The sequence below is a fragment of the Pantherophis guttatus genome, chromosome 2, assembly GCF_059756535.1.
Source record: "Pantherophis guttatus breed Tessera chromosome 2, ASM5975653v1, whole genome shotgun sequence".
NCBI classification, from domain to species: domain Eukaryota; kingdom Metazoa; phylum Chordata; class Lepidosauria; order Squamata; family Colubridae; genus Pantherophis; species Pantherophis guttatus.
The window spans coordinates 216,617,795-216,641,408 of NC_142064.1; the positions used below are offsets into that span (position 1 = coordinate 216,617,795).

General features: G+C 38.3%; 2 protein-coding genes and 1 long non-coding RNA gene across 4 annotated transcripts in view; 2 read left to right on the top strand and 1 right to left on the bottom strand.

Moving 5' to 3' along the window:
* Positions 1–1,630, top strand: part of CFAP92 (cilia and flagella associated protein 92 (putative)) — a 79,876-nt gene extending 78,246 nt beyond the window's left edge. For both annotated transcript variants that reach the window (XM_087887805.1, XM_034437877.2), the window contains exon 19: positions 1,450–1,630. In XM_087887805.1, coding sequence (XP_087743931.1) covers positions 1,450–1,618 — 169 coding nt within the window. In that variant the 3' untranslated portion in view covers positions 1,619–1,630. The remainder of the gene's footprint in view (positions 1–1,449) is intronic.
* Positions 1,631–2,315: 685 nt separating this feature from the next.
* The window catches only part of ACAD9 (acyl-CoA dehydrogenase family member 9), a 28,142-nt gene continuing 6,843 nt past the window's right edge, over positions 2,316–23,614 (bottom strand). The window contains exons 2-18 of the mRNA XM_034437888.3: positions 22,845–22,938; positions 21,570–21,671; positions 19,409–19,515; positions 18,333–18,433; positions 16,882–16,960; positions 16,320–16,494; positions 15,281–15,354; positions 15,028–15,103; positions 13,638–13,708; positions 13,270–13,389; positions 11,735–11,863; positions 11,494–11,573; positions 9,862–9,982; positions 8,085–8,162; positions 7,643–7,771; positions 6,402–6,474; positions 2,316–2,581 (exon numbers count right to left, since the gene is read on the bottom strand). Coding sequence (XP_034293779.2) covers positions 2,481–2,581; positions 6,402–6,474; positions 7,643–7,771; positions 8,085–8,162; positions 9,862–9,982; positions 11,494–11,573; positions 11,735–11,863; positions 13,270–13,389; positions 13,638–13,708; positions 15,028–15,103; positions 15,281–15,354; positions 16,320–16,494; positions 16,882–16,960; positions 18,333–18,433; positions 19,409–19,515; positions 21,570–21,671; positions 22,845–22,938 — 1,710 coding nt within the window. The 3' untranslated portion in view covers positions 2,316–2,480. The remainder of the gene's footprint in view (positions 2,582–6,401; positions 6,475–7,642; positions 7,772–8,084; positions 8,163–9,861; positions 9,983–11,493; positions 11,574–11,734; positions 11,864–13,269; positions 13,390–13,637; positions 13,709–15,027; positions 15,104–15,280; positions 15,355–16,319; positions 16,495–16,881; positions 16,961–18,332; positions 18,434–19,408; positions 19,516–21,569; positions 21,672–22,844; positions 22,939–23,614) is intronic.
* LOC148115520 (uncharacterized) lies at positions 2,499–6,806 on the top strand. The gene is made up of 2 exons (XR_015732656.1): positions 2,499–2,678; positions 6,686–6,806. It is a non-coding gene; the product is annotated as an uncharacterized LOC148115520 (long non-coding RNA).

Consider the following 23,614-nt stretch of genomic DNA (forward strand, 5'->3'; position numbering starts at 1 on the left):
TGGCCCCCACGGAGAGGGCTTGCAACTTGGGTGTCCTCCTGGATTCACGGCTGTCTTTAGAAGAGCATTTGACGGCTGTGGCCGGGAGGACTTTCTATCAGGTTCGCCTGATCCGCCAGTTGCGTCCCTTTCTGGATTGGGACTCCTTACGCACGGTCACTCATGCCGTCATCACTTCCCGCCTGGACTACTGTAATGCTCTCTATATGGGGCTCCCCTTGCGGAGCACCTGGAGGCTCCAACTGGTCCAGAATGCAGCCGCACGGGTAGTTATGGGAGCGACGTGGCGTTCCCGTGTAACACCACTCCTGTGCGAGCTGTACTGGCTCCCGGTGGTCTTCCGGGTGCGCTTCAAGGTCTTGGTTACCACCTTTAAAGCGCTCCATGACTTAGGACCTGGGTACTTACGAGACCGCCTTCTGCCACCAGTAGCCTCTCACTGGCCAATACGCTCCCATAGAGAGGGGCTCCACAGAGTGCCATCGGTCAGTGTCGACTGGCGGCCCCCAGGGGGAGAACCATTTTCTGTGGGGGCACCTGCCATTTGGAATGAGCTCCCCCCGGAGATACAGAGGATCCCGGATTTACGCACTTTCCGCCGTGCCCTCAAGACCTTTTTATTTCAACAGGCTGGCCTGGCCTAACTTCCTTTTAATTGTTAATTTTAAATTTGTTTTAAAACAATAGGTGTGTTTTAATTTGTATGGGCCAAATTATTTAATGTGCTTTTACATTGTTTTTTAAATTTTGTATTATGTGTGTTTTATCCTTTGGCTGTTCACCGCCCTGAGTCTTTCGGGAGTAGGTCGGTATATAAATCCAAAATAAAGTAAAGTAAAGTAAAGTAGAGTCGTTAAGGCCACCTGGAAGTTTATCTGTGTTTCATAACCATCTGCACTACTCAGGTCACCCTGATGAAACATAAACCTCCAGGTGGCCTTAATGATTAGCTCAAATAATGCAAATGACCAGCTGTCTGCAAGGAGTATAAATCCTTCCATTCCCCACCATCCAGTCAGAGTTGAAGAAGCTTTTTGGATGAGAAGTGAATTGTCTTAAAAAAAAAAAAATCAGAAAGTCCAGTTGCCTCTTGAAAAAGCACCTTTGGGACTAAATCATTGTATTTATGGGTTTGATTAGAAAGGGAAGAATATAAAAAAAGGAAACCATTATGTAATCTTAGAGGATAAAATATAAATGCATTTATGACTGTTGTAAAGAAGACTGGAAGCCACGTGGTATATATTTTTATTCTTTTTTCTCTCTTTTATTTCTTCCTTATTTACTTATCACTTTTCTTCATTTTTATTTTTATAAAAAAACCCATAAAAATTCTTTAATAAAATTAATTTAAAAAATGAGAAAGCTTTGACTGATGTAAAGATCTCTTTTTTGGGAGAGAATTTACACCATCACTTCTAGTCTAACCTTTGGGTGCTTTTTCCCCAGACTAATTTGTCAGAATCGTTCATATCATTACAAGAGGTATCCCCCTCAGGATTTATGTTTAAAGAAGCATGTCCCAGCAATGGATGAAACAGAGAAAGCAGGTAATGTGGGAATGATAATTGTAGATAGTGTACAAGTAAAAGAGTTGGCCAAAGGTGCCATACCCTAGAAACAAACTGATATTTTATTTACAGGTAGTCGTTGAGTTATGATGGTAATTTCTGTCAGTAAGTGATACACCCATTAAATGCAACATCATGTGACCAAAGCGATAGCAATCTGGACAGTCCCTATTGCAGTTGTTGTGTGGACTATGCCTCGTTAAATGTTAAATCTCATTTGATCATAACTTGTGAGTTCCTGTTGGTTTCAACAAGCAAAGTCAATGGGGAAGCCAGCAGAAAGTCACAAGTCCCAGAAGGATTGCAAGCAGGCTGGTGGACAGGTAAGCGGCTATGTGGTGCTGTGTGAATATCGGTGGGCTAAAGTTTGCTGCCGCTGCCACCAGGTGGAACATGACCATGGGTAGGGATGGCTGCTGCTGGGTGTAGTAGTTTATACACACACACACACACACAGAGAAGGGGGGGGGGGAATATGTGCATGCATGGATACTGCACAACAGCCGCACCCACACACAAACTGTGTGTATGTATTCATTCCAAAATTTTTCCATGAAGAAAAACATTGGGAATCAATATTTTAGTATTCTATAACAGCCAACTTAAAAACATGGCTTCATATCTGACCAGACTGTACTTTCTAATGCTGAGGGGGGAAGGAGAGAGGGAGGGAAGAAGTGATGGATGGATGGATGGATGGATGATAGATAAGTGATAGTTTTTCATCAACTGGAAGCAGTCTTATGTAATTTATTACTTTATTGTATTTTATAAAATTGCACTGTAAAATATGAAACCGTACATGTTATTAGTCATGCATTTTTCCTCAGATGTAAGAACATACCCGAGGATCCAGTTGGAATACATTCAGTTACTATGTTCTCTGGCTCTAGTAATATTTTTCAGCTTTCAGAAAGTCCTATTTAGGGGGTGCGAACAAATGTAGGTTCTTTTTTCCAGCACCTGATCTGCCACTTTTTTAATGTTGTCATCCAGGTTTTCAGGAGAATCTAGAGATAATGGAAACAGAAGAAATTGATCCTTTAAAGACAAATCTAAATGAGAAACAAGACAAGCTGCTGAGCAGCTAGCAACAAGTGCATACAGGTAATCCTCAATTTACGACCACAATTGAGCCCAAATTTATGTTGTTAAAGTGAAAAATTGGTTAAGCGAGTCTTGCCCCATTTAATTTATTTATTGTTTATTTATTGGTTCGATTTATATGCCACCCTTCTCCGGAGACTCAGGGCGGCTTACAATGCGTTAAGCAATAGCCTTCATACTTTTGTATATACCTGCTTAGTAGGGCTTTTGCCCCCCACAAGCAGTGTTCTTTTTTATACAAAGTCAGCTTATTGCCCCCACAATCCGGGTCCTCATTTTACCTACCTCAAAAGGATGGAAGGCTGAGTCAACCTTGAGCCTGGTGAGATTTGAACTTGCAGTAATTGCAGGCAGCTGGTGTTACTTAACAGCACTTTAATCTGCTGCGCCACCAAGGGTTTTAATGACTTTTCTTGCCACATTTGTTAAGTGAATCACTGCAATTGTTAAATTAGTAACCGGTTGTTAAGTGAATCTGATTTCCCCATTGACTTTGTGTGTCAGAAGGTTGCAGAAGGGGGTTACATGACCCCAGGACACAGCAACAGTCATAAATGTGAGTCAGTTGTCAAGCATCCAAATTGTAAATCATGTGACCATGGGGATGCTGCAACGGTCATAAGTGTGAAAAATGGTCATAAATTTTCGGTGCCATTGTAACTCCAAATGGTCACTAAGTGAACTGTTGTAAATCAAGGACTATCTGTATTCTTCATTAAGGGAAATAATGAAAACCTGCTTTGCCCCACATCCTTAAGATACATTAAAGGCATGTTTTAGAAAGGGTGGCAGGTTTAGCAGGTTTGCTTTAGCAAGTATTGACTATTCTGTTGACACCTCAGAGGGGTGACAATTATTTTATTGATTTATTTGATCAATTTAGATGAGTTACATACAGTTGCAAGAAAAAGTATGTGAACCCCTTGGGATTACGTGGAGTTTTGCATGAATTGGTCATAAAATGTGCTCTGAACTTCATCTAAGTCACAACAATAGAAAAACACAGTCTGCTTAAAATAATACTACACAAACATTAGATGTTGCCATGGTTTAATTGAACATAACATGTAAATATTCACAGTGCAGGGAGGAAAAAGTATGTGAACCTTTGGACTTAATAACTGGTTGACCCTCCTTTGGCAGCAATAACCTCAACCAAACGTTTCCTGTAGTTGCAGATCAGACCTGCACAACGATCTGGAGTAATTTTGGACCACTCCTCTTCACAAAACTGTTTCAGTGTAGCAATATTCTTGGGATGTCTGGTGTGAATCGCTCTCTTATCGCATTTCAATTGGGTTGAGGTCAGGACTCTGACTGGGCCACTCCAGAAGGCGTATTCTGTGCTGTTGACGCCATTTTTTTGTTGAATTACTTGTATGCTTTGGGTCATTGTCCTGTTGCATCACCCATCCTCTGCGGAGCTTCAGTTGGCGGACAGATGGTCGTACATTTTCCTGCAAAATGTCTTGATAAACTCTGGAATTCATTTTCCCATCAATGACAAAATCCGTCCAGGCCCTGAGGCAGCAAAGCAGCCCCAAGCCATGATGCTCCCTCCGCCATGTTTTACAGTGGGGATGAGCTTTTGATGTTGGTGTGCTGTGCCTTTTTTTCTCCACACATAGTGTTGTGTGTTCTTCCCAAACAACTCAATTTTGGTTTCATCTGTCCACAGTATATTTTGCCAGTAGTGCTGTGGAACATCCAGGTGCTCTTTTGAAAACTTCAAACATGCTGCAATATTTTTTTTGGACAGCAATGGCTTCCTCCGTGGTGTCCTCCCATGTACTCCATTCTTGTTTAATGTTTTCCTTATTGTAGATGTGTCAACAAAAATGTTAGCATGTGCCAGAGATTTCTGTAGGTCTTTAGCTGACACTCTAGGATTCTTCTTTACCTCATGAAGCATTCTGCACTGTGCTCTTGCAGTCATTTTTACAGGATGACCACTCTAGGGAGAGTAGCAACAGTGCTAAACTTTCTCCATTTGTAGACAGTCTGTCTTACCGTGGACACATGAACATCAAGCTTTTGGAGATACTTTTGTAACCCTTTCCAGTTTCATGCAAGTCAACAATTCTTGATCGTAGGTCTTCTGAGAGCTCTTTTCTGCGAGGCATGATTCACATCAGACAGTGCTTCTTGAAACCAGTAAACCCAAAACAGGTGTGTGTTTTTAAAGGGCAGATCAGCTGTCAGCAACACATCCAATATCATCACACTGATTGGAGTCAAGGTTGGCTCACTCCTGGCTCCAATTAGCTCTTGGAGAAGTCATTAGGTTAGGGGCTCACATACTTTTTCCTCCCTGCACTGTGAATGTTTACATGTTATGTTCAATTAAACCATGGCAACATCTAATGTTTGTGTAGTATTATTTTAAGCAGACTGTGTTTTTCTATTGTTGTGACTTAGATGAAGTTCAGAGCACATTTTATGACCAATTCATGCAAAATTCCACGTAATCCCAAGGGGTTCACATACTTTTTCTTGCAACTGTACATGACTCTGGGAAGCTTGCAAGTTAAAAACACATAAACTCAAAAAACAGACAAACCCCAAAATCATAACAAAAACATTGTTATTGAAACAATAAGAACGATTAAAAAATACGATCTGTACCATAAATGCAAAGATTGGCCGCAAAGTTACTTTTCCATCAACTGTCATAAGTGTGAGCAGTTGCTATATAAGACAGTTGCTAAACAAAGAATACCCGTATAACCGCTTAGCAGGTGCCGCACAACTCCCCAGGTGAGATGGTAAGGCCATATTTATGGGCCCTTCCAGAAGGCCGAGGATAGAGCCAATCTGACTTCAGGGCAGAAAATGTTTCAGTGAGTGGGTACCATGGCAGAAAAGCCTTTCCTGCTGAGTCCCATCAGATGACATTTCTTAGTGGATAGGGCCCAATAACTTGCCCCTGCTGCTAGACCTGATGGGATGGGTAGATGCAATTGGGGAAAGGCAGTCCCTCAAATAACCCGCCCTATACGTTTAGGGATCATTACCAACACCTTGAATTGAACCTGGAAGCATACTGGTAACCAACGCAGCTTGGAGATCAAAGGCGTAAAAATGCTCTCATCTAGGTCCCCACACCACTGCTTTTTGCACAAGCTGAACCTTCTGGAAGCTCTTCAAGGGCAACCCCATATACAGGAGGCTTCAGTAATCCATGCAGGAGCTGACCATATGAGCGATTGTAAGTAGAGCTTCCCGATGAAGGAATGGGCTCAACTGGTACACAAACTGAAGTTGCCCAAAGGGTCTCTTAGGACTGTTAGCTTCTCATTAAGCAGGAGTTGTGAGTCCAGAAGGACCCCAGATTGTGCACAGGGTCTATGTTGGGCAGTGCCACCCATCTAGAACCAAAAACAGGAAGGTTCCAAATCCCGATGATCCCAAAATCTAAAATCGCATAATTTTTTCAGATCTTGTCACTACCTGGCCAACCTAGGCTCAGAAGCCGAGCAAGCAAGGTCTGGTTAGTAATTGGATCGAAGATTTTCAGAGGGTATCAGATCAATAGGCTAGATCCAGAAGTTAAAAAAAAAAAACTGAAAAGAAGACAATAGCAAGCCATCTCCAAAGAAATGGGAACAAAATGTCATGTTCATGTCCATGAAATCACCAGGAATAAACTTTTTACTTGAAGGATTTTTAAAGATACTTTGTTACAGCTGAAGCAGCAATATTGAAGTCAATTGTAACTCTTACCTTTTTGTAATGATACTATTGTGTAATTATTCTCAAAACAAGCTTCTGTGCAGAAAATATTTGCAAGCAGCACCTAGAAGTCAGTTGAATTATTAGCAGTTTTAATTCTGTTCCTAAGTGTACGTCAAGAATTTTAATGTAATTATCAACTCCTGATATACGTGGTTTGGACAAAATCGTCTTATTGAACTCTAGGTACACCATGTATCTGCTTAACAAATAAAAATGGACTGACTGACTTTCTTTCTCTCTCTCTCTCTTCCCCCTCCCTCCCCACTTTACAGTGCTTGTTGCCTCACAGCTGAATAACTCGACTGAAGTTTGAAAGATTAATAGAAGAATTTTTATATTAGTTGCCTGTACGATAATCGGAATCTAACAATAAATTCAAACCTCCTGAATAAATTCTTTAATTAACATACAGATTTCCAGTATCTAAATTCTAGAGCAGGGGTGTCAAACTCAATTTCACTGAGGGCCGCATCAGTGTTGTGTTTGACCTTGGGGGACCAGGGTGGGTGTGGCCAGAGTGGGCATGGCCAGCTCAACATCACTCATGTTGGGGGCGCCTGTGGGGGCCCGAGTGCTCTGCCAGCGAAAATGGGCTCCCAAGGTCCGTTTTCGGCTGCAACAGCCTCCTATAACCCTCTGTCAACAACAACGGAGCTCTGTTTTTGTTGGCAGAGGCACCATGGCCCAGTCCTTCGCTGTTTCCAGGGTGGCCCCACGGGCCAAATCTAAGCACCGGATCCAGCCCCCAGGTCTTCAGTTTGACACCTTTGTTCTAGAGGAAGAAGAGAAGAACTATTTTGCTAATTCATTGTTAAAAGCCTATTGTGGTTCATCTACTAGTGAAGGCAGGATGATCAAATATAACATGGTAGGCAGTAGTCATTTCTGTTCATCTCCAACATCTCTATGCAAACTTTGTACATGGAGTTCCATTTAGCTTTTCTTAATCATAAGAACATTATCATAGATATGCCAAATTATTTCAAAATTATGCTAATGTTATGATGCACTGGAGAAATAAAGCAAGAATCTGATCTTTTTTACAAAATCATCTTGTCACAGAAATGACAAGATAATTCATTTTTAATTTCTTTTAAAAATGCTGCAAATGGAAATATACATAAACTTTGTTCTCAGTTAAAAGTAAAAATAATCTGAATTTCCCCCTTCTGTCTGCTTTATTACACCATCATTCAAGTTCATCACATTAAGATGTAAAACAAACTCACCTCATGATCATGATTACTCAAACCAATGCAGATAGATCGGCTAGCCCTGGATATGACTGCAGTCATTGCATATATATTAATGACAATGTTTGCCACTTTTTTAAGAACCATCTGCTCATCCACAATAGTCTAGTATTAAAGAAAACGGTAATAAAGAATCACTAGCCATCATGAATCGTTATGCTTATAAACAAATACAGTAATATTGCCATACTGATATGTGGTTAGTGAAAAAATGTCTTTTATAGGCTATATTAATTTTGAAATTGTCAGATTATGGAAAACAACCACTGATTTACATATAGTCTAAAATAGTGTTTTAGTGGAAGGAAACGTCAGACATTTAATTTACCTAGATTAGTAGGATGTGACAACATAAAAGTGAGAAGAAAAAAAAATTAAAAAATCCTCTGATTTATCATTCTGGTCAAGCCATGTTTACCTTGCCAAACCTCGTTAGTAAATTTTCAACTGTCTTTCCAAACTCAAAGACATTTTGTTCAAGTTTCTCAACACTTTCCTGCAAAGAAAAAAAAAACCAGATACTATATATTTTCAATACATACTCAACTTGAGACATGGACATAAAGTACATATTGGGTACTTTAATCATGACTGGATGACTTTTTGCAGTCTTGAATTTAATGACTCATATTATACACACAATGTAGATGGCTATTCAAAATCAATATATCTAAAACATAATTGATCTTTTGTTGGTTTGTTGATTTTAATACAAACAGGCTTTTTATTAAGAGAGTGTAGGTGGTCAGAAGGAGAAACATCTTAAATATGTTAAAAAAAACCAAAGCAGAGTTAATGCTTTGACATGGTTTTCACAATGAGATTATGTTTTAAATTTCAAACCTTTTCTTTTTGATAGTTCTTTCCATTCTATTAACAACCCAGAAAATATATTTGCTTTTTTGAACGCATGTAGGCTGAGGAACTCATGGGGATCAGTGAAAATGACCTTGCTCAGCCAGTAACTTTTTTCAGCTTTATACCTGCAGCCAGTTGAAATACACATTTCAAATAATTGCTCCTCATTCCATAAAAGGGTTGTTTAGCTCTTTTCACACGTCAAGTTCCATGTCTTCATTATTAAGCATAAATATGATACTGATACCAAGCAAGGAATGTGACATATAACTGAAACATTATAAGGCAGTTTAGTAAAGCAGTCCAACTGCAATTTGGTTTGCATTTACATTAACTGATACAGGATTTGGTAAATCCAAATTTGCATAGATTTAACAATTTCTCAGTGAAACAATGAGTATCTAAACTTACACAAAACCCCCAATGTAAACACCAAATTGATTTTATCTTATTTATATCATTTAAAATGTGAATAGCAGGGGTAAAATAATTTGAAAAAAGGTTTCACTGATAGCAGCAAGAATTAAGCATACAAAAATTATCATGGAAAAAATACATTGAAGCTGGAAATCAGCTAAGTCAATTCAGTAAAAGTAGCTAGACAAAGAGATATCTTAAAGGGACTATACAAAAGATTACATATCCGTTTTATATGGACAGTTCCAGGTTCTTCAGGCAAGTTTTCCAAGATGCAGGAAAGCTACTGGCAGCCAATTTGCAAGATGTACGTAACCAAATCAATGAAATATCAACTGTACCATGCAAACCCAGCAGTCGGCCATTTCCAGATTAAGATCCTGGCTGAACTAACCCCAAAGTACTCGCATTTAATGGTAATGTGACTCCAGGTAGCCAGGCTCAAAATTTCAAGAATAATCACAAATACTATGTTTCCTTGGTTGGTTAATTCTGCCCTACCCCCCAAAAAACCTCATCACCAGAAGCAAGGGATCATTTATGAAAAAAGCCCTTCATAGCAAAAAAAGCTATTTCCCCTCTAAGAAGGAACCACAGCAGCTAGACTGTGCAGGAGGAGGCAATGTCACCAATAAAGGACTAAATGGGCCAACAGTCAAAATGTATTTTTTCAATCTTAGCAACTTTAAAATGTGTGGACTTCAATTCTAATAGCATTCCTCAGCTACCATGCAGCCAGAAAATTTTGGAAATTGAAATCCATACATCTTAAAATTGCCAAGGGTTGGAAAATACTAGTCTAAACTATGTAAAACCAAATGTATTTTGTTTCCTAAATAATAAATGGAAGAATTTGGTATTGCACTATAAAGCCTGGAGGACTATAATACACATATCATTTTTCTATATGGAACACTTACTTTGAGACTGGGATGAACTACTCCCCCATGTCCAATTAGTCCTATGCTTGGAGGCTTGCTGCCAAACAGCCTGCTCACAACCACATTCCACATCACTTTTGCGTTCCTTTTCTTGAATTCTCTGCGGAAGAATAATTGTATTAATTTAAATGGTGTGCCCGCGTAATATTGTGCATAATTGTCCTTTGTTTTTTCTTCACCTTAGTACCCATTTTATTCAATATTTGTTTGCCCTGCTTTTCATTCCTCCAAACTGCTGCAGCTTCAGTTCACCCTGGGTGGGGGTGGGTGGGGGTGGGGAGGGAGATGGAGGGCAGGGAGGCATCCTTATCAGCTCAGGAGCAGCAATGTGACAAGGGCTCTGCTCTGGGGGGGGGGGAATAAAGACTCCTGCTTTTTGGGGGGGGGATATTCAGTGGCAAGAGGTTAAAAATGCATTTTAAGCTTCTACAAAACCTAAGGCAGTCCAAATCCAATGAATTAAAAGAAGTCAAATTGTCTTGGTTGCTGTCAAGTACCAAGACAAGTCTGGATTTACCAATTACCTACCAAATTGATATGGCTGCCCATCTTACATACAGTACGTTATTCTGGGTGTCTTACAATAATTAAGAAGAAAACATGAGTAAAACTCTATGAAAAAAACAAACAGAAATGAAGTAACAATACAATAATTGAAGTCATCTACAATAAATTCACAATATAAATCAGAGCTACGTTGGCCGCCTCTTACATCATGGTCTGGATTAGAAAGACCATGGCCTTCATTTCTTAATGCTTGCAATATTTGCAAACATGATACAGGTGGTCTTTGACTTACAACCATTTGCTTAGTGACTGTTCGAAGTTACAACGGCTCTGAAAAAAGTGACTTATGACCATTTTTCACACCTACAACTGTTGCACTTGCTGTGGTCATGAGCTCAAAATTCAGACTCTTGGCAAATGTATTTATGTATTTATGATGGTGTCATGTGATCACATTTTGTGATCTTCTGGCAAGCAAAGTCAATGGGAAAGCCAGATTCACTTAACTGTGGCAGAAAAGGTTATAAAATGGGGCCAAACTCGTTTAACAACTGTCTTGCTTAACAATGGAAATTTTGGGCTCAATTGTCATAATTCAAGAACTACCTGTGTAGGTAAAAATTCTGACATATAAGCTACTGCCGTATTAACAGAAACTGAATTCTCATCTGCAGAATCATTAGCTACCTTGAGTTTCCTTGATTACATATTCTTTCTACTGAATTGATGCCAATTCACAGCATCAATAGTTAAAGGACCAATATTACAAACACCTTTTGTAGTTTTAATCAAGTTACAATCGGCTTCGCTTTAAAAAGAGAATATTTGAAGCACAGGGTTGAAATGAGGGGTCCTTGGTGCTCTCTGACCTTGGCTGTTGCAGACATTTCATTATCCAAACTAGGTAACACCATCTGACCTAGTAAGACTTACTTTAAAATTATCCTTCCAGAATAATACAAATGGAGCATTATTAAAATGATCCATGAATGCAAGAAAAAAGCCTGAAGCATCCTTTTCCTTTAGTGCTGTTCCTACTGACCAATTTTCAATCTACATCCAGTATTAATTCATTTAATATGATTATTTCAAAAAATTACATACCTTATTTTTTCAGTTAAGATTTTGCCTGCATATTGTATGCCGGTCAAAGCAATATACATCCTCAAAACTTCATTTGTTCCCTGAAACAGAAACAGAAATATTTGAGCAATTTTAAATCTGTATTAAATATTGTATTTAATACACTTTAATTTGTCAACAGCTTGCAAAACTACATTTAAAACTTGTACAAAGATTGGAACGGTTGTTATGATGTATTTTTTCTGAAGGCATTCATATTTACCTCAAAAATCATAAGTATCCTACAATCCCGGAGATAGCGTTCATACGGATAGTCTTTTATGTAGCCAAGGCCTCCAAGAATCTGCAGTGCTTCACTCACACAAACCCAAGAACCTTCTGAACTGAACACCTGCCCATAATCATAAGAAAAAAACCCTATTATTCTTATATTAGTGTTTTTAAAACTTAGATATATAAGAAGCACTTAGTTTAAGTTACTATTAAATTTTGTCATGCTAGTGGGATGAAGATGTCAAACCATATTTGGAATTATGAAAAGCAGCATGGTGGTTTTTTTTAAATGGGGATTTATTAGTAACTGCTGAACTGTACAGAATATGAAGATATGAGCTATTAATTTATAAGAACAATTTTGTCTCTTGCAAGTGTTCATAATAAAAATGCACTCATTTTAGACTTATGAACTAAGCAAACAGGATATGCTACCGAGTTATATGTATCTATGGAATATATTGATTTTTAGGGTGGCGGGGGTGGTGTTTTGTTTTTATTTTGCTTTCATCTGTTGAGTCGTGGTGGCACAGTAGTTAGAATGCAGTATTGCAGGTTAACTTTGCCCACTGCCAGGTGTTTGATCCTGACCAGCTCAGAGTTGACTCAGCCTTCCATCCTTCCAAGGTCAGTAAAATGAGGACCCAGACTATCGGAGACAATATGCTGACTCTGTAAATCACTTAAGCACTATGAAATGGTATACGAGTCTAAGTGCTATTGCTATTTGAGATACTTATACTGCTAGAAATTCTAGAATTCTCCAAATCTGATAGCGCCATCTTTAGTGCCATTTGAAAAGCAATATTCTGAGAACCAGAGTCATTTCTCAATGTTCTCATAGAATGAACGTTCTCTGAGCCTCGGTAGCGCAGTGGTTAGAGTACAGTACTGCAGACTACTTTTGCTGACTTGCCGGCTGCCAGCAGTTTGGCAGGCTCAAGGTTTACTCAGCCTTCCATCCTTCTGTGATGAGTAAAATGAGGACCCAGATTGTTGGGGGCAATATGCTGACTCTGTAAACAGCTTAGAGAGGGCTGTAAAAGCACTATGAAGCGGTATATAAATCTAAGTGCTATGGCTATTGCTATATACCATTCACATATACCAGAACATGAATAAAGCCAAACTAGTGGACACATAAGATATGTAAAGTCCCCCCCCAACTGAATTTGAGTATATTTACATTAATTTGTGAAATACATTTCATTGATAATTTCTACAATCCTTCCTGCATTTGGGACTCTTTCTAAAACAGATGACTCATTGGGGTTTATAGTCAACTTATGATGTAGGCAAATCTTGGTTCCTGGCATTCAATTGTTTTTATTTCAGTTAGATGTACAAAGTCTTGCAGTCACACCAAACGAAAATTGAATTAATACAAGGGCTATCATTTAAGAAGCCAAACAAAAGTATTTAACTGTAATAGTGGAAAACAAAGCTATCACAGATTTCTTGTGTTTGAACATTAGGAGAAATATGGTATTTCTAGCTTTACCCCAATATCTCAATAAAGCTTACTTTAACAATGGCAGCTTCAACAGAACAATCTGGGATTCCTGGCCTGTCCATCATTCCTGCAGTGAGATAGGCCATGCTTTCCATTACATAAGCGTTCCTAGCCATAAGGGCAAATTTCTCCTGAAAGATTCATTTAAAAATATCCATTATATTTAAATATTCTGCATACATTAAAAATAACATTAGAATTTCTTTCCCGTTTCATGATTTAATACGATATTCTTACAAACTTGCAATAATTCATTTTATTTACAATATTACCAATAAAGTCATATGTTTTAAACCAGAAACTGTTACAATTTGTTATTGCTCAAAGCAGGTTAAATTCCTTAGCATTTCTCAAATAAATTAAACAATTCCTTTTTCACCTGAATTAATCCAAATTCACTCAGCTTCTTATTGAATTGTTTTCTTGTACAAGCATACTCTGCAGTCATCTCTTGAAAAAGTGAGAAAAGAAGGCAATTGAATAAGCCTATGTATTAGGACTGAATCTGAAAAGCAACATATTGTTTAAACATGTCAATAAAAAGAAATTTAGAATTAAGATAACAAATGAAACTGACTCATGGACAATACGTACACTGAAATCCCAATTTAACTTTTGCATCAGTTTGTGGTACCATGAGTGCAGTGTCAATTGTTTTTATATTTACACATTTATATTGAGATCACTGATAGTAGTTACCATATTTTTCGAAGTATAAGACGCACTCCCCCCCTCTCAAAAGAGGGTGAAAATTTGGGTGTGTCTTATACACCGAATGTAGCCCTGCCCACCGCTGGCCCCTACCCTTTTGGAGGCTGCAAATGTAGCCTCCCAGAGAGCCTCTCAAGCAGAATTTTTTTTTCTTATTTTCCTCCCCCCAAAATAAAGTGTGTCTTATACTCCGGAGCGTCTTATACTCAGAAAAATGTGGTACATAATTTCACTAATGTGAAATATGATTACCATATTGTCTTAATGACTTCATGTAACATTTATTTCAAATACAAAAAAGAATGGTATGAACTTCAGGATATTTAAAGGCAAAGCTCATTTTAAACATTCATATTTACCTCAGTTAAAATAAAAAAAAGGTTTTCAATGGCTTGCACATATTTTTCTTCCAAACAGTTGTATGAAGTAAGTAAACAAAGAACACTCTTTCTGAGTCCAGGACACAAAAAATTTGTAATATAATGTGTGCTCTGGAACAAAAAAACCTGTCTAATCATCTTAGGCAAATAAGTTCCAGAATATTGAATAAAAAGCAGGTAGTTGTTCCAAGTCCCCAAGTGACAGATATTTATGAGTCACTATTTATTTATTTATTTATTTATTTATTTATTTATTTATTTATTTATTTATTTATGTGAATAAATAAATAAATAAATCTCCTTTGTGTTTTGCTGAGTCTCCTTTCGGACTCAGCAAAACACAAACTTGTTTCCTCCACCAAACTTTGTGATTTTTATTAAAAATTATACATACAAGCAAACATATATCAGGACATTCTGAGAAATCTTAGACAGTGTCTCCTGCTTACAACATCACCTCAAGACCCCAGGGTTTATCTAGCCTACAAAGGTATCACAAACTTTCTCTCTAGCTAACACCTTTCTCAATACTGTAACTTGCATCAGCATATAATTTCTAAAGAAAATACTATGTCAAAGTGATTAATAAGCCAAACTAATATTTATGAGGATATGACAGTAACCTTTGCACAAAAGGTCCTAACGCAAGAATTTGGCAATCCAGAAGCCTAGCCTTACCAATCAGTTTCTTAAGCATTCCAGCAGAAGCACTGCCCATGCTAAATCTTCCACTGTTTAGAATATTCATTGCAACCTGAAATACAGATAGGAAAAGAAAACGCAAAGTTTTTCTCTCATAGTTCGCTTTTATTCAAAACCAAGAGTCAGTGTTATTTATTTAGCTGGAATTTTGGACAATTGATCATACTATCTTATGAAATTCATTCTCTAATGTCACCATGAAATGTACAGCATTATCTCTACATCTTACCTTAAACCCTCCTCCAACTTCTCCAATAACGTTCTCTATAGGAATTTTTGTATTTTCAAAGTGAACTTCACAAGCTGTAAGATTAAGAAGTATTCAACATTTTGCAATGCCCTTGAACATATAAACACAATTAAATCAAAAGACTTGAAGAAGATTTCAAGACTGGGAGTGAGGCCCAAGACTAATTATGGAGCTCACTATTCTAATTTCCAATTTAGGCATAGCCTGTGGCTATTGCCAGCAGGACTATGTGTTATATTTGAAAATTACAATTAGATGCAGGTTCTCAATGAGGTGGATACCAGATATAAAAAGATTGCGATAATGAGAAGAGGTGTGTGTGCAATTCTATGACTCCAGATGCTGTATCCTGTGTTCAAGGCTAATTCCTTTAACAAAATGTGCTATTTAAAGAACTAGAATGTAATATTTTGGATTACATTACATATTAATTAACATAGATGCTATGAAAAAAGATGACCCCTGCTCTAGATTCTTATACAATAATAAACTAATATAAAGTGAGCTAAGAGCTGGTGTGAAATTAGTTGTCCTAAACATTATTTGTGTGGAATAAATGGTACAAGAAAGTCCATTCCCTATCATATGCTTATTCTCAATAGTAGATGTAATTGCACAAATCGTAAATTACATTGAGTTTCTGATACAATGTTATTTTCAGCAGGACAAAGATCACAAAAGGAGATAAAAATAAATGTGGCATATGAAATCCCACCATCTACCACTAACTTCAGTTAATGAAGGATACAGCTTACGGAAGAGGATAATGGCAGTGGGATTTTACTTGTAAAATCATAAACTATTCTAAATGCAGTTACAAAGTAAAAAATGGTGAATGCGATCACGCAACTAACATTTTTCAGAAAATATATGCATATGAATACTTTTTTGCCAATTAAAAAAAATCTGTCCCAGACATTTATGAAAAAGTTGTTGACAAAAACACTGGAATTGCTTTCGAGGTTTAGTAAACAATTTGCGCTTGTAAATTCCACTATAATGTGAATATAATTCTTACTATTAGATCCACGTATCCCCAGTTTATCCTCTGCTTTTCCATTAGTGATTCCACCAAAAGCTCTTTCTACAATAAAAGCAGTAATTTTGTCTTTGAATGCACCATCTTCATCAACCACCTCAGTTTTTGCAAACACAGTAAAGATATCTGCAATACCACCATTGGATATCCATATCTGCAATTGAAAGAAAAGAACATATTTTATGTTCCACTCAGAAGAAACATGAAAATCACTACACTAAATATGTATGAACTGATAGGCAGATGTATCTTTAGTATTCATTCCTAGCATGTTTTCTGAAATAATCACCTAAGGGCGAATACAGATCTGACAAACTGGATTCAACACAGGGAAATGAATCCTTTTTAAACACTAAATAGCTAGAAACTTCACACAAAAGAAAAGCACCTTTGGATACACTTTCTTTCTTATTAGGTTATTTTAGTGTTTGTGCAGCTCGTTCTTTTTGTAAAAAAGGCTGATCTCATCCAGCTAGCTTTCTCTTTAGAAACGTAAATCACATTGGTTAAATTGACATTGACAAAGTGGTCCGTTCTGTACCTTTGAACCATTTAACAGGTAATGCTTTCCATCTTCACTCAAAGTGGCTCTGGTCTGAATGGATGCGGCATCACTTCCACTGAAATACAGGTAAACCAGGAAAATGGGATTTGGTAGCTGAATTGAGCTATGGAACTCAAAATCCTTTCCCTCTCCAGAGAAATCTAAATCTGAAAAGGCTACGTATTATTATGCTTCCAAATGTTTAAAATAATTCCTTAAAATGGTTCTTAAATTGCTCTTTTGAGTAACAACAAATGTCTGCTTAAAGCAGTGTACACCCAATAGAAAGACAGGCAAACAAATCTGTACAGAAAGATGGTCACTGTCAGATATTCTCACACAGCATAAGTGGCAACAGCTTCTCCACCTTGCCTGAAGCTTCTACCCACAGAAGAAAACTAGCTAGCTTTGCTCCCACATGAGGGGGTTTCTCAAAATGGACAGGGTGGCCTGCATTCATTCCAAACTCACTATGCCTTGCTCTTAGTGAGAGCTTGTAATTTGGGCTTGTAATATGCTTTTGTGACTGTCCTGGCCATTTGTAAAAAAAAAGCAGCTTACAAACTCTCCAGACCATCTATCAGCTAGTTTTGGAGAAACTGACATGGGGAAGAGACTATTATCTCCCCTTGAGTAAAAGCAGGGCGGCAACATTTCTCCTGTCTCCCTTTCACCCTCTTGCTTTTATCATTCAACAAGCAAGGAGCTTCCGTGAAAGGCACAATAATTGTGTGCATGCCCTCCGGCTTCTCTCTCAAATATTTGTCATATTGGAGCAATTCCAGTAAGAAAAATGTAATTACATATGCAGACATGGTTCATTCAGATTCAAAGAACAGATTAAAAACACAACAAGAATTACAGGTAGTCCTCCACTTACAACAGTTCGTTTAGTGACCATTTAAGGTTACAAGGGCACTGAAAAAAGTGACTTATTGTGTTTCCCCGAAAATAAGACCTGGTCTTATTTTCTTTTAGGCCCTGAAATAAGCACTAGGACTTATTTTCGGGTGTTGTCTTACTTTTTTTTAGTGCCACCGCTGCAATGCGGGGGGGGGGGGGAGCTGCCCACGCACACACTAGCTTACTTCAGCCCCCCTGTGGTTCCACATTCCAACAACTGCTTCACGGCAGCAGCACTAGCAGCCATGTTAAGCAGGTGTCCATGTGGCAGCTGGCCCACTGCTTCCAGCACCGGTGCGGCACCAGAGCAGGAAGCCAGCGGTGCAGCCAGGCCATCCACACCCCAACAACTGCCTCGCCTCATGGCGGTGGCCGTTTTCTTGCAGCACTGGCATGGCACTCGTGCGTCGTTTGGCCTCTTGTGCTGCCGCGCCAAAAAAAGTGGGCTGCCACAGCCAATTCTTAATTGGAAATCTTTCTCACCAGGGATCAATCTCATGTAGATAAATTTAGTCTTTTAATAAATTTATTACAAAAAATGCTACCTTCCTGGTTCTGTGAGGCAAAATGCTGCAATGTGCTGTCCAGAAGCCAGTTTAGGTAGATACTTTTTCTTCTGTTCCTCAGTGCCTGCAATCAGGAGCCCCTGCCAACAGCAAACAAATAAACCAACCAGCCAGACAGGGAAGCATTTTTGAATTATAGGTTTTGAGATCATAGGAATGAATTATTCCCGAGGGCCCTGTCATTCCAGGAAGTGATATTTCAAGTGTCATGGCTTCATGCATTGCAAGTTTTCCTAAACTAGCACAACACCTGTTTCTAGAAATTATGAAATGAAAAGGGCATTGATGTGATGACCATTTAGTCAGGTAATGAAAGCAACTGCATGAAGAGCTAACATAAACTCTTCAGAAAACTGTAAGAATTAGTACATACTAAATTTTAAGACTTCTCAAAAGTTAAATGTATTTATCTAAATTGAATTATGTCCATGAATATATATATATTCAATCCCTGCTGCCCGGAACTGGCTGAAAATACGATGTGCAGAAGCTGAAAACGTGACGTGCGGAGGCAATGATCAGCACCGATGTGCTGTAGTGATCCTGGCAGCCTGGAATGAGTCTAAAACGGAGCGTACGGAAATGTGATGCACGGAGGCCAAAAATGCAACGCGCAGAGACGGTGATGGGCTCTGGCAGTCCCTGCAGCCTGGAACAGCTGATTGGCAGTATTCCGGGAGGCCGATCCAACTGCCAATCAGCTGCTCGTGCTGAATCAGGCTGTGATAACGTGCTGAAGCTGACCAGGCTGTTTGCTGTTTGCTGCAAGGACGCTAGCCAGATGAATACCAATGGATGCTGGTAGGCAAAGGCAGATTTTTTTTTCTTGTTTTCCTCCCCAAAAACTAATGTGCGTCTTACACTCCGGAGCGTCTTATACTCCAAAAAATATGGTGTGAGTGAGTGTGTGTGTTAGGGTTAGTGTATGTGTAGTGTGTGTAGTGTATGTAATGTATACGTATATTTATATTATCTTTTATCTTCTCCATATTTGAAGCATTGATTCTTACGACATTAGATAAACACAAATGTATACATTAATAAAGAAAGATTACCTTTAGCCCTATAGCCTGATGAGCTGCCAAAGTTACGGCAATGGATCCATCTTGAGAAGTTATTTCTCCTAGACGGGCATACATTGTATTTGAAAGGCCAAGGCCACCTGAAAAAGATGTGGTCAAACAAAAGAAATTTGTCTGCTACACCAAAATTAAATAAATTTGCTTTGTGATTTTTAAAAATCTTTTAAATCAATTGAGATCTGTTTTCTTAGAAAACACTGTGTTTATAAAAGTAAAGGAAAAGGAAATATTGCACCAAAAAGGGGAAAGAAAGACAAGAGGAGGAGAGGGATAGAGGAGGAGAGGGAGAGGGAGGAATGGAAGAAAGGGGAAGGAGAGGAAGAAAGGATAGGGGACAAGAGCAGGAGAGAAGGGGAGAAAGGGGGAAAAGAGGGGAGGAGTGGGGGAGAGGAAGGGGAAATAGGGGAGGAGAGGAGAGGAGGAGGAAGAAAGTAGAAGAGGAGAGGAGGGAGGGAGGGGAAAGAAAGAAGAAGGAGAAGGTTTGTTGTGAAAAGAGGGTAGAAGAGCAACCCCAAATGTAATTAAAATGTCTTATTTTTATGCTTTCGTTAGAAAAAAAATATGTATATATATGATTAATTATGGATAAGAGAATGTACATTTACAATATGTGTATAAGAAATAAAAATAAAAATCTTTTTTAAAAAAATCATGGACCCTGTTTGGGATTGTCTTCTATACAGTGATTCAGTTGCAGGTCCAGCCTTGGTCTCCGTACCTGTTGGAAGCTCTTTAAAACTGTAAATCTTCTCCTGAGATTGACAGGAAAAATGTACATCATATATACTTGTGAATAAGCAAACATTTTAGTTCCAACCCTTCCCCACCACATATACACCCACAATTGTTCTTGGCTTATCCCCAGATGGGCTAATCCATGAGTGTATACTGCAATACTTTTTAAAAGTGTCTGTTTGTCTTTCTCTCTCATGGATAATCCATTGATTACTTATAAGTAAGCCAACCATAGAAATTTAAAAAATTGGGCTGTCCACAGGTGGCATATTTTTATGGTATTTTGGTTAAAAATCTGGAGATCAGTTTATCCACAGATGGTTTTATAAGCAAGTATATATGGCACTTCTTTTAAAGAGTTGCAGAAAAGTTCTGTCTTCATGTCTCAACAAACTGAATCACTGTTTCAAAGCACTGTTCTGCAACTGAATCTTACACAAAGCGTAGTCTTTTTCCTTAAGCTCCTAAACAGAAATATAGCCAATTTTCTGTCAAGACTTGTTTTCAGTGGTGGTATTCAAATAATTTAACAACCGGTTCTCTGCCCTAATGACTGTCTCGATGGGCATAGCCATGGCAGCACTCGGCCTCCTGCACCCCCTGGGAGAAAAAAATGGGCCATGGGGGGTGGGAATGCGCTGCACCCCCGCGCCCCGTTTTGGGCCTAGTAGGCCACCCTGCAGCCTCCTGGAGTGAAAACGGGGTGCGTGGGGACTCCTGGAAGGGGCAATTTAACTACCGGTTCATTGAACCTGCCCGAACTGGCTGAATCCCACCACTGCTTGTTTTTCATAAAATATTATTTTAAACCTGTTTTCATTTTGTTTCACCAATATAAAACAACTCTACATAGGGGTTTATTTTTCATACACCTGCCATGAAGACTCCAAAGCCTTATTCTATAATCGTGCTTTCATTACCAGCTATGAAATAAGACTACTGTATCCATCAATGGTTTGTAAGTCCAGGTGTCTAGGCAAGAGACAAAAAGATGTGGAACATCTTATGATTATATATGCTAATTTGTGTAAAAGTGTATTAAGCTGTTTCCTGAAAGAATCATGTTCTTTTGAACAATGCTACTAGTAATAATAACAACTGTAAGTGAAAATTTCAACTTTACTAGCCCCAAAATATTACAGAGCAACAGCACTACTACATCAGCTCAAACACACATCAAAATTTTAAATCTACAAGGAAACAATTTCCACAAGAATTTCTACAAGAATTTCAAAGTCTTGGAGGTAAATAATTAAAAATCCATACAGGAGGAAACTAAACTGAACTAAACTAAAATAAAAAATATGTAAATATATATAAGTAAATGTGTAAATGATCAAAGTATTTCTTGCTCCAAAAGAGGGGAAAAAAAAAAAAAACCACATTCATTTTCACTCACCATATTCCTCTGGTATCTGTATGCCAAAAAGGCCCAGACTTTTCAGCCCATTAAGAGTTTCTTGTGGAATTTTAGCATCTTGATCAATTTTCTTAGAATCCACTAATGAACATGAGAAAACCATAGTAACTGATTGATAATTAGATAACTCAACAGTTAAGATATTTTAGCAAACAATCACAACCGAAGCAAGCTTGTTCATTCTATTTTAGTGACTTAAACTAAGTTAAGAAGTTAGCAAAGGATATATAACAGGCATAGTCATTTTATGGCCCCCTTTGGCTCTCTCTCTGGATCACATGAGGTCAATTGGAAATTAGAAATCAAATGTAAATAAGATGTAACATGTATTCTTATCAGTAGCAGCTAATCAAAGCCATATAATTTGCTACTTTTTATAAAGTGATAACATTAACATTGAGCAGAATTAAACTCAGCTTATTGGTTCAGCCCTTCACAGCCCAGTTTCTTATATGGCTCTTTGGAAAAATTAATTGCCCACTCCTGATTTATGTGAATATCCTTTCTTTTGTTTTGGCATTATTTCTCCAGCTGTTCACAACCATTCTGGTTTCCATATTTCAGCTAAACTTAGGACAACCTGAAGGTACTTTTCTCTTTGGTAGAAATATTTATTTATTTATTTATTAGTCCAATTTATATGCCGCCCTTCTCCGTAGACTCAGGGCGGCTTACAATGCATTATAGCAATAGCCTGCATACTTTTTTGTATATACCTGCTTATTAGGGCTTTGCCCCCCCTACCAAGCAGTGTTGTTCTATACAAAGTTGGCTTATTGCCCCCACAATCCGGGTCCTCAATTTACCTACCTCAAAAGGGTGGAAGGCTGAGTCAACTTTGAGCCTGGTGAGGTTCGAACTTGCACTAATTGCAGGCAGGTGACAGCTAAGTGCTAGCACTTAACAGCACTTTAGTCCGCTGCACCACCGAGGCTCTTACCAAATAAACCTCAAAATTTTAAAAAATATGTCCCAAAATGCCATCAGTAAACATTTGAAATAATTTTTCAAACACTCAGAGAATAAAGGAGGAAAAAACGGTAACTTTTTGAAAAAATACAAATGCAGGCTCCAGCACAGCATTAACAAAACTCCTTAATATGATTCTTGCTATTTTTCACTTTTTGCTAAAAAATACAGATAAGCAACCTTGGACGTTTCCTTGTTAGTATTATATTTTATTTTTATATTTGGCATGGTGAAAAGCCTTTCAGAAAAAGATTTTAAAAAGTCTTGAGGAGGGTAAAAGTATACCTTCTTCCCTGAAGAATTTTTCCACTGGCGCTACGAAGTCATTGATTTCTTGCAATTCTTCATTATTAATTTCAGGATAAGGAAAAACTTCCTTCTGAAATGACAGATTTTCATGATTTGTTTTGTAAAAAAAAAAGTTGTTTATGGTGTTCAAACAAATGGGCAGGGTCATTTAGGTGTTTGAGTTCAGTTTCCTGCAAGTCAGCTGATGGCAAGGCATTCCATGGCATTTTCCTCATGGCAGCCTTAAGCTTCTTTGGTCCCATGTGGGGTCTGATTTAAAGTATATCATCTTAAAGAAATGTTGACTGTACTCTGAACCCCTATTCTGGCACAACAACAACAACAACAACAACAACAATAATTTTATTTCTATACCGCCCTTTTCCCGAAGGACTCAGGGCGGTGTACAGCCAATTTAAAAACATAAGACAAAACAATGATTAAAAATTAAAATAATTAAATAGATTTGGCCCAATTTAAAACCCCGAAAATTTAAAATACCCCAATTTAAAATTATTAGGTTGATAGCCCGGCCTGGCGGAACAACAGGGTCTTCAGTGCGCAGTGAAATACCCGGAGGTCAGAGATCTTACGTATTTCCGGGGGCAGTTCATTCCACAGGGCTGGGGCTCCCACAGAGAAGGCCCTCCCCCTGGGTGTCACCAGCCGACATAACTTGGCTGATGGCACCCTGAGGAGACCCTCTCTGTGGGAGCAAACTGGCCGGTGGGAGGCTATTGGTGGCAGAAGTCGGTGTCGAAGGTACC